The sequence below is a fragment of the Geospiza fortis genome, unplaced genomic scaffold (genome assembly GCF_000277835.1).
Source record: "Geospiza fortis unplaced genomic scaffold, GeoFor_1.0 scaffold237, whole genome shotgun sequence".
Taxonomy (NCBI): domain Eukaryota; kingdom Metazoa; phylum Chordata; class Aves; order Passeriformes; family Thraupidae; genus Geospiza; species Geospiza fortis.
In genome coordinates, this window is record NW_005054319.1 from 4,405,574 (window position 1) to 4,416,857 (window position 11,284).

General features: G+C 38.4%; 1 protein-coding gene across 1 annotated transcript; it reads right to left on the reverse strand.

The window, feature by feature from the left end:
- Positions 1-457: 457 nt before the first annotated feature.
- On the reverse strand, positions 458-10,781 carry LOC102036296 (putative short-chain dehydrogenase/reductase family 42E member 2). Its single transcript, XM_031056540.1, is given in 11 exon segments — positions 458-703; positions 1,285-1,358; positions 1,855-1,918; positions 2,587-2,652; positions 3,784-3,921; positions 5,161-5,243; positions 6,676-6,751; positions 8,134-8,252; positions 8,804-8,861; positions 9,822-9,917; positions 10,440-10,781. Coding segments are annotated over 11 exon segments (1,362 nt in total).
- Between the last annotated feature and the right edge of the window lie 503 nt (positions 10,782-11,284).

Consider the following 11,284-nt stretch of genomic DNA (forward strand, 5'->3'; position numbering starts at 1 on the left):
AATCACACAGTGTGAAGTCTCTGTAGGCCTGGTGTGTGTTATTTGCAGTAATCTGTTCTGTCTGTGCCTTTGTTCCTCTGTTCCACAATGTAGTGAGCCATGACAGAAGCTGTGGTCAGTCTTTCTTCTTATTTCAGCCATTTTTCTTCACTGGTGAAGCACTGCAGGCTGTCTGCAGCTCTTGTTTTTCCTGCAGGTTCTCATTTACTTCAGCAATCAATTTGGAAAGTTGTTGTTTTGGTTTGAAATAGAGGCAACAGTCATGACTCTGGTTGTGTTTCAGTGATTTGGCAATTATTGTTTACTGTATTTTAATTTCTCAGATCCAGCAACTTGTTTGTTATGATGTTGTTTGTAAATTCAAAAGTAGCTGCCTCTTTGTTAAACTGTGCCAGTAACTGTAGTGGAAGCTAGAATGATCTGGGTAGCAATACTGTGACCGTGCAGTTTGTGCAGGTCAGTGTCGTCTTCCTTTAAAAAAACGCAAAATTGAAAGGCCACCAAGTTTTGTAAAAAGAAAAGCCAAAATTAAAGTAACAAATAAAGTAAGGAAAATGTTGAGGAAGAGCTTATAATGTGAGGGTGGTCTGGATTCAATGTAGTGGTTCACAGAATCAGCAAAGTCAAACTTCTGTGGGCGGTACCCCAGCTGAGCTCGTGCCTTGTCTATTCGAAATGTGTGAGTTACAGAAATGTTCTGCACCTGCAGGGCAAAAGAGTCAACATACAGAGGTATGACTGCACAGGCAACTGGAACAAACTGTGAATGGTAGCAAAGACACAGTTAAAGGAAATGTAAAATACAAAAAACTCCACAACATTATATCCATGTCCTATGAGTATTGCACACATTATTCTTAAAATTGTCCGCTCAAATGGAGATTCTTGAAAGCACAAAGAGACATTAAAAGATGCAAAGTAGAATCTGTAAATGTCCACAAAAAATGTTCTGCAAGTGTTCTCTTGCTTAGGTACTCAAAGAGTCAGGTCAAAGCCATCTGGTAGGTTCCTAAAGGCCCAGCGAAGTCATGCAGGACACTGACCCTTGGAAGAGAGGAGCTGAAGAAGCCTCTCCCAGATTGCAAGCACAAGCTCTTTTCAAAAATCATGGCAACCAAGCACAATATATTGCCTAAATTGTACACAATGCCTGTACTTGCCCTGGAAACTGAAGGCTGAAGTAGCACTGGGTGGATTTTATTTTCTGCTGACTGAAAGTCTCCCTCAGATGAACATGCATGGATCCCGTGGGAATTAAGGAAAGTTTACAAACACAGACTTTACCTCATTTCTGGTCAGCAGTGGGGGCAGGTCAACAATTGGTCTCAGAATTGCATGAAGGCGTTCCATGAATGTGGCTGCATAACAAAAGATTTTGACTTGAGGTAAGAACAGTAAATTGCTTTGCCATTGTGATTGTGACATCTCACATTGTAAATGCTCACTCAGGATAATCACAGACCTGAGAGCTCAGGGCACCATTACTAACACCATCTAACTACTTGCTCACAAGGGGCTGGAATTTATTCTAATCTAATTTAATTTAATCTTAATTATTGTGCTTGTGGAAAAAGGTTTTGGAAAAGGGAAAAAGTTGTGCACAGATCTAGTGAAAAGGTCATGAGGCTTCATAAAAAACATGGCAACAGAGAACCTCTTTTAGTGGGACTTGCGTAAGAGACCACTCTGGTTTCAACTGCACAGAGGTGAGTTTTACACTGCTGAACACCAGGTGAGCAGATAGCATTTTTATACATGAAAATGAAAATTATGGGTAAGTAAAACAATATTATATTACAGTTAGGAATGAGGGTAGCATGAACAGGAAAGAGAAATGTTGATAAAATATTTTACCTGATGCATAGACTACAGAAGTAGGAATACGTATCCATGGCTTACTGCAACCTAATCTTTCAAACTGAAAAAGATTTAAAAAACAATGAAAATCCCCAGAAACTTCAAACAAGTTTTGAAGTTTCAATATAGAAAATATTTATGGAAATATTTACTGTTAAAACAGAAAAATTAATCATGGCTCTTAGTATTTCCGATTTTTCATTTTTAAGGAGATGCCAGTTAAATGTCACCCACAGACACTATGTCATTTTTGTATCTTAAAAGAATGAAAGAAATTACAATAATTAATTGAAATGTCATAGTGTGCTGATACCTAATTTAACATCATGACATGTTTATGGTTTTGAGCCTATCATTAACAACAACATGGTATTTTGAAAAGAATGAACAGATGATTACTTAGGATTTCTATTTTTTGCCCACCCAAAATGCCCATTATTCCCATCTGCATGCCCCATAAATGAAGACAGTAACAGCTCAGGACTGGGTGCTGGTGTAGATGGTCCTTTGGTCTCAGGGAAGACATTTGCTTTAATGTAGTATTTTGGGTGGGCTTTGTTACAGTGCTAATCACACTGAAATTCAAGTAGGAATTAAACCCACATTCAGAGAGTTCCATGTGGAATTCTCACACCCAAAGCAAACATACAAAATGTAGCATGCACACAAAAGCTGCAGTTGCATACAGTTAAAGAAATGAAGGTACTTGGAGATCAGTATTGCACGTACAAGGGGAGTTAGCCATTCAAAAAGGTTGGATTTTTCTCCATCATGAATGAAATACACCTGGCCACTCTGTTAAAAAGGCAGAGAAGAGACAAGTCAGTAAAAATAGTACTGCATATATATTGACTTCTTTTTCTTTATCTCACCCCTTATGAACAGCTTAAAAATAATTCAGCAATATCAAATATGAGTGGGTGCACACATGAATCACACACTCTGCTTGTGTTTCATTCAGTGGCACTGTTGGGTGCAAGAGAATTGGTGAGCAGGTGGCTTGTGTGGTTAACCTGCCTTGGAATAAATGGTTTATTACAGATGTGCCTGTTCAGAGTGGCTGTGCTGATGTGCAGAGACACCACTGGAGCTGGTGCTGGATCTCACTGCTGCTGCTGGCACATCCATCAAAGGGGGGACATGTTCTGCTCTGGGGCTGGTTAAGGCTCACTGGAACCCAGAACACTCCTGTGTAGCCAAGCTCTATGTTCCTGCTTTCCTTTTGCTCTCAGGGTTTTAGGAAGAAGTAGTTTAAGAACTTAAAAAAAAATTTAAGAACTTTAAGAAAAGAAAATATACTTTGAACCCCTTTCTAATATACTCTCAGGGCAATGCTTCTAGCTGATTAAAAACCTTTACAAGGAGGAAAGCAGCTGTGATTGTTTTTGAAAGCAATGAATGATTAAAAGCCTGTATTTACAAGGAGGAAAACAGCTGTGATTGTTTTTGAAAGCAATGAAACCAAATGAAATGTGCCTCTGTTGGCAAGAACTGACCATCACAGTTCAGAACATGCCCAAATGAAATGTGCCTCTGTTGGCACATGGTATGGGAAGAACTGACCATCACAGTTCAGAACATTAAATCTGGATCTGTACAGGGGAACAGGATGAATCTGCCTGAACTTCCACTTTCATTTCCAACATAGCAAACATTCTTGGCTCATCTTCCAGAAATTATAAATATTGCATTTTAAAAATGCAAAGATGGAGACATTCTTACAGAACTGAATATTCCATCTCTTAACCAACACCAACCCTGTGCCCCATCCCACATTGCTCATTGCACACTGATCAGGTGAAAACACAAAGACAACAATGTGAGCTGAAGGACAATAACTAATTACTGCAGTGGTTGCTGTAGCACAGGATGCAGTGCAGGATCCACTGTCAAGTGAGATCTGTGGTGGTTTTACTGTGTACTTACAGCTATGTAGTTCTTTTCAGGGGTGAGAGCTTGAGCAGCTAGAATATGAGCTTGTACAAAATTCTCTACATGTATCCAGTTCATTTGAACAGTAGGGTCCCCAAACTTGAAGCTAAGAAGCCTTCTCTCAATAATCTTCTGTAGATAAAAACAAACATGAAATCATAACAAAATGAGTTTTAGAGTGAGGTGAAGTGTACTTTCTTGTCCAGCTACATGTAGGTTTAGCTCTACTTAAAAAAAAAAAAAGGAAATACATGAATCAATTAAAAATATTCAAGGGAACTGCTCATGAGAAAATGTCAAAAGATGTATTGCAATATGTCCTGAATTTACAAAAAATACAAGTCTGTTCTAGGGATAAGTAAAATATTGTATGGCAAGTAAGTTACAGTTCTGAGTGGATCAAAAGTATTTACTAAATTGGATCAAATTTGTCAAATAGCTTTGGCCAGGAAAAACTGGAAGATGCACTTGGGCTGGAAGGAAAATGTCCCAATTTTCATTGAACAGGTAAATTTTAGAAACTGCAAAACATGACATTTGCATGATGCCTTAAACTTGGCTCAAAATAATAAAGCTCAAAATCAAATAGAAATTTAAAAATATTATATTTTTAAAGGGGCTAAAATAAAAGCTCAGATTTAACTAAAATGACATTTTCCATTCTTAAAATTATTTACAAGATGATAACATATAATTTGGCTGACTGCAATATAATTTTTTACCTCAGCCACAAAAAAAAAAATCTATTATGTGGTCAACTTGAATCTATTATTTCCTGAAAACTGTGTATAACTTTATGTTACACTAATTCTTTTAAAATAACTGGCTCACAGAATTCTACAGGGACCATGCTCTAAATGTCATCTATTGGCCCTGCAATTTAAAAGCAAGTGAAAAAGAGTAAAATGTGAACACCTCAGCTGCTGCCCTTCAGTAACCTGTTGTACCAGAGGGTGCTTCCAGCTCTGGAACCTGCTCCATTGGACAGGGAAAGCTGTTAATAGTTGAGACTGGAAATAAGATATTTTGCTGTATCTCTTTTCATTAATATTTAAAACCATTTGGTGTAAGTTGCATGTAAACAGACATTTGAAATATCATGGATTGGCCTGAATCTTACAGTAATCATTAAATTATAAAGCTGGATTTTCATGTGTCTGTATTTAATAATAAAAAAAAGGCTTTTAAAATCTACACTTTACAGATATAATGCTTGTTAAAAAAAGTTATAATATCCTCAGCAGATGACTGAATTGTTGAATTGCTACCTAATAAGATCAGTCAATTTATAACACAAATAAGTGATGCTCCTTTCAGCTTTTTACCCATATCATAGAAAACTCTGCTGGTTAAAGAATTTGGATGACATACTGCTAGTCTTGGCAAGTGTCTCTGCTCTTCTGGTCCATAGATTCCTGGTGGGCGGAGAACACACGTATGGAGTATTCCACCTCCTAGAACATGAGATAAGATCATTCTTAAGAGACCTTCACATCACTACATTGGATCTTTTTTGTATGACCCAAAGGCTGAGGCAGCAAAACTTACTCTAAATTAATTTCACTACCTTAAAAAACAATACATACCAAAAGGTGCTGCATTAGGAGTTAGATAATAAGATGGGAGAATCAGAGCATGCAAAATAGCAAGAAAAGATTCAGAGAAGTCCTGCAAGTATAGTTGTGTTCCTAGAAAATACCAGATATTTAAAAATCTCTTTCTAATCAATCCCTTGTCCCTGTGCCACAGCAGTGAATGAATGTGTTGGCTGTGGTGATGAGTTCACTGAAATGAGCAGGTTGTTCAAAAATATATTGGATAGTGGAATGAAACCAACTAATCCCCACAAAATTATTGATGGGAAGCAGTGACCTGTTAGCAGTACAAGGCAGAGCTGAAAGATTCCCTCAACAGCAGCTGCAGCTCCCACTGGAGTGAGGTAGAAGCTCTTGACAATTTCAGTGGGATCATAAAAATCAAATCTTCCTGTGTACATCAGCTGGCTGTTTCATCATCTGCTAATAACTGTTCTTAATAGTACTTGTAAACATATAAAATATTCAGTCCTGCTATGGCACAGAATCAAAATGGGATGTTTGGTTCTATTTCACTGACAAATGCAGAACTGTGTATTGGTCCTGTAGTTAGGAGAGGCTTTGATGTGAAGAGCTGCTGAGGAAATAAAGGGAGAAAAAAACCCCTTTTCTTATTTTGAACAAAATAATTTTGTTGGGAGGAGTTCCCATCATGGACTTTCTGTCCGTTATAGCCCTCTGCAAGTATCAAGTGAAGAGTCTTTTCTCTAAGTTGTCCACAGCTAAATTTAGCTCAGTATCACTTGGTCACACAGAATCATGTTGCACTTTACATTAATTTGTTTTGCACTGGCAGTTATAGTATCTCACAGGTGAGCTTAAGTATTCAAGTGTATAACTGACTTCCTCAACATGGAAAACTTTGGGAAGCACTAATAAATAATTCCAGGCCCTAGGCTCAGGTACCTACTTCAGATTTTAATTTATAACTTGAGGGGGTGTGTGGATGTAACAATTTAATCAGCATTCGTGTTTTACTTATGTTGCATGAGACAGTGACATTAAATGCTTGTTTTTGTTTAATTTATAGCTGTCTTATTATTTTTCATTAACATACTGAACTTACTGCTACCATGCTAAAACCTTTTACAGACATTGTGGGAACTTAAAACCAATTAAAAGTAATTTTTAAATTAAAATACTTCAATTTGTGAGAGGGGGTTGGTAACCTAATTTCATAACTGGTGGGCAATCTTGTCCACTAAGGATTGATACAGGACACAGGGTTTTGGGGAGGAACAAGAAGAGGAGGAGTAAATTCTACTATGAATTCATGATCAGACAAAAGTACCTTCTAGTGAAGATCCATCAGCTGCTAGTACCATTTGTTCTGCAATCGATTTGGTCCTGGAATAGTGGTCAACAAGCTACAGAGAAAAAGCAAATACATTTGTATCTGTTCCTGAAATGGTAGGACAGAGAAGCTTCTCTTCTTCACTAGATTTCACTTAGCAGATGGCAACAAATACCTCAAAATACAAGTTGTGGGGTATTAGGTTCAGAGTAAAACACATTAATATTTCTAGGATAAGGAAGCATTTTTGTATATGCAAATCTGGTTAATTAATTTCAGCACATTTGAGAAGCAATAAATATATGTATGTTTTGGATGCTGCCAGGAATGTAATTGATCGCTACTTTGTAATCTGGATTTCTTCTTCAGGTAATGGAAAAGTCAAAAGCCAAGTTTTGAAGTCCTTACACTTGGTCTGAAGTATCCTGCTCACTTCCATGTGGCATTGTCCCAGAGAAAATATTATTTAAAATGTTATTAAAAATATTCATATTTTATCTCCATATTTACTTCTTGAAAGACTGTGAAGTACTTGATGGAAAGAGGAGGGACACCAAAAACAACTGTGTATGCAAAGTAGCCAAAGTACTTTCTCTTTTTTAATTAAATACCATAAAACCATATAAAAATAGGCTGCTTTTCCAGATCAGCTCTACTTTGAATATACGGCATCCTCTAAGGGAAAACCAGAAAAATGATGTGGATAATAAATAGCTAAAGAGGCACCAAGCCATATCACAGAATCCTTGTGTGCAGGTGGAATATCCCTGATGCTAATGCAGCACTGTGGGAGTTATTTTCCAAAATCAAGGCCTTAATAGGAAAACAAAAAAAATATATATTTATTGATGTACATAAAACTGATGTGTCAAGGTTGTAAATAGCATCTCCAAAGAGTGTAAAGAGTTTTCTTTTTTCTTTCATAGAATGACAGAATAGTTTGGGTTGAAGGGGACTTCAGCGATCATCTCGTTCCAGCCCCCTCTTCCATGGGCAGGGGCACCTCCCACAGGTTGCTCAAACTCTCATCCTGTTGTCATCTTATTGCAGGGGTTCCATACTGTTGTCTCCTATCACAAAAGTTCCATACCTTCTGGGTGTTTCTCGTGGGCAACTCCTCAGAGCACTGACTCTTTCATCTCCACAAAGCAGCCAACTGACTCCAGTTCCCTTCTCAAGCAGCCCCCCCACTCTTCTATAGCATTCTTCTCATTGCTTACAGCTGTGCCTGTTAAAGTCAGGTCTGATCCTGATCTTTGATAATTGGCCCAGCTGCAACTCCTTAGGGGTAAGATTACTTTCTACACTATCTTTATTTTCCTATATTCTATCCCCCTACATCATCCCACCTGGCCTTTCTTGTGCCATCAGGCAAAACTCTGTCATAAGAACTCCAGGCTTTTTCAGAAACGTGGAAGTAAACAGAGAAATTGTAGAATCAATCCAATGAAATACCTGGTCAATTGGGAAATACGGCAAGGATTCCTCATCCCCATCTTCAATGGGAAGCCCTCCAAACACCACATTCACTGAGCTGGTGTACACCAGCCGAGACACGTTTTTTTTTCTGCAGGCTGCAATGAATAATCAATTACTTTAGTGGAAAATTATTTGGGAAAAAAGTTTGTGTGCCATTTTTTCTAAGAAAGTGTCAAATCTTAAAAGAGAAAATCCTTCTGTTCTGTAACTGGGTGAGTTGAAATGCAGAGCATGTTGAAAGGGAAGACATCCATGTAGAAGCAAGTGCTTTAGTTGCTTCAGGAGAGCTCCCCCAGCCTGCTGGGCAGAGGACAGAACTCCTTCTGCTTCAAGGGCTGCTCACTGCCTGTACAGGTTGTTAGCAAGTAGGTTAACTACTATGAAATACACAGGGAATTGGTTAACTCATTACATGGATACAGATTCTGACATCAAACAAGGTGTTGAAAAGCTGAAGTAGTTGAACTGCAGTGCATAACACTCCACCCCCACCATTACATGTTTCCTCATTTTCTGCCAACAATGTCAAGTACTTGGTGACAGACAGAGTGTGCCAAAAAGGCCTTCATTAAATGGGATATGGCTTTCTCTAAATGGGATATGATGTTTGATATGCTAACACCCAATGGCACAGTTAAATACATACCATTAAGGATGAATCTTGTTCCATTAATGTTGACACTTTCAATCTCTTTTTTATGCAGCTAGGAAAAGAAAAAAATTGTGCATTTTGTAGTAATAATGCATATTCAATTCAATAGGGGGATGTTATAAATGTCCCCAAATAAACATAATTTAGTGCTTTGATTGTTAAGAATGCCATTCAGACTGCTGTTTTAGCCTTAAAGAAGTCTAATCATTATTTTTAAATTATATGTGTATTTTCCATATGTTTTTACAGGCTAGTCTGCTTGAAGCAAAGAAAATTTTAGTGCTTCTAAAAATATATGTCCAGTTATTACATATCTTGCAGCAGTATGTTAAATATCTGTGTTTCAGTAGTACTTTAGTGACCAGTTGCCTCTAACCACAGCAATTCAAATTATGCATTGCTCAGTGGCAAAGAACTTTAGTGAGCTGTTCTGTCCAGACAGGGTAATTACTGAAGTTCCTCTTAGTAAATAAAGTAAGAAGGAGGTGTGTTAGTGTGTGGATGTGTGTGTGTGCTTGTAACTCTAATTATAAAATTGTGACTCAGAGTCCTACATCAAGTGCATCTGTACAGCTTTTTACCCTATGGTGAACAATTAAAGACTTCAAATATTGTTACTGTTATAATTCAGATATATGAAATCATTTATAATTTAGTTAAGGTTTTATTCCTCCTAGTGACTTTACACCTAGGAGATCCATGTGAAGGTTTAGGGAAGAATCAGGGTTTTGGAGGGAACCAGCCTCCCTTGTCCTTCATTTTGTTTTCACAGTATTTCAGATCTTTTCAATGCCATTTCCATCTCAAACACCTTCCCAGGGTTCCTCTAATGGAGAGGAAATCACTGCAAGCAGCCTGCTTGCAGGTGGCACTCCACTTTGCACAGAGCAATTTACCAAAAGACCAGGGCATTATGAAGAGATGAAATCTGTCATGCAGTGTTACAGCATCAAAGGCTCTCACCCTCTGTGTGGGCAGTCACACAGACAAAAACCAAACTATGTGGACTCACCTGCTCTATTCCTGACATTCCATAGGAAGCTACGTGAAACACACAGTCAGCCCCTTCACAGACTGCCAGTATGGCACTGTAATCCCTGATATCTGTCTGTAACACACAACAAAATGTATTTGGACATGAGATCAAAGCTGCAGGTGAGCATTTGTCATACAGTGGGTTAGCACAGAGGGAATCCATATAGAAATGCATATATAGAACTGTACTTGCTGTACAAGTATGCTGGGACTCAAAACTGGGCACACCTCCCTACTTGCTGATAATTATACTTTTCTTCCATAGAACCCAAAGAACTTTAAAGACATTCATTAAGGTTTACAATAGTCCTGTGTTTATTCTACAGGTGGTTTAACTAAGGCCTAGATGAAGGCAGGATCCTGAGGAGTCAGGAGAGAAACTGCTCCATGCATTACAGGTTTTGCTGGTTTCATTATTTCAGATATACTAAAATCCATTCACCAAAACTCATGTGGGATGTCCACACAGTTAAAAAGGTTACAGAAATTTGAAATAATTGGCAATAGGTATTTGGATTCTGTGAAAACTAGGAAGACATTATGGAAAAGACAAATGAACTAACTTTGACTGTTGGGAAGATATTATTTATCATACCTGGATCCAAGCCACTCCACTGGGAATCACCCACAAAGGCTTGTGGATGTCACACAGAACAACAGAAGCTCCTATGTTGGCAAGAGCACATCCCAGCTTGTATCCACAATAGCCACCACCTCCTGTCACCACGGCTTTCATATCGATTTTATTGAGTGTTCCAGCATGTTTGCTCTTATTGCAGTCAGAGGTTCGGTGGGTGGGTGTTGCTACTCCACTCATTTTTGGTTTTGTGTCAATGAAATACTGCCCAGCACTACCAGATACATGTAAAAATTCCTTCTACATGGTGAAAGTTGCTCCATAGCACTCCTGGATGCAAACAATTTCAGGGAGTTTCATGTTGACAAGATCTAGTCACAGCAGCAAAATGTGGCTTTAATGCAGCCTGCCTAAGAGAGATAAAGACAAAAGCAACCCAAAATTTACAGTCCCCAGTTTACTGCCAAGACAGACATCTGAAAGAAGTGGTATTTCCAGCTTCTTTCTAAGTACCAGCAGCTAAACATAAATTAAGAATACACTGAGTTGTTATCATTGGCAGTGCTGGAGTTGAGATAGATGAGGCTGTCAGGAGGGAAGAGGGATGCCTGATCCTTATAACTTTAGAAGGTGTATCAGAGAACAAGGCTATCAAATCCCTTGCTTTCGAGGGGAACTCGAATAAAATAGCTGCTATACTATAGAAAAGGTTAACAGCATTAAGAAAAAAGTACTCGTGAATCCCTTATTTTCTGAGCATGGAGGTTCTTGCCCTTCTAGGGGCTCCTCACCGGCAGTCGGGACATTTCAGAGGCTGTGGCTACCGACTCCCTCCGACACCCAGTCCCTGCCCCGGCCGCAAT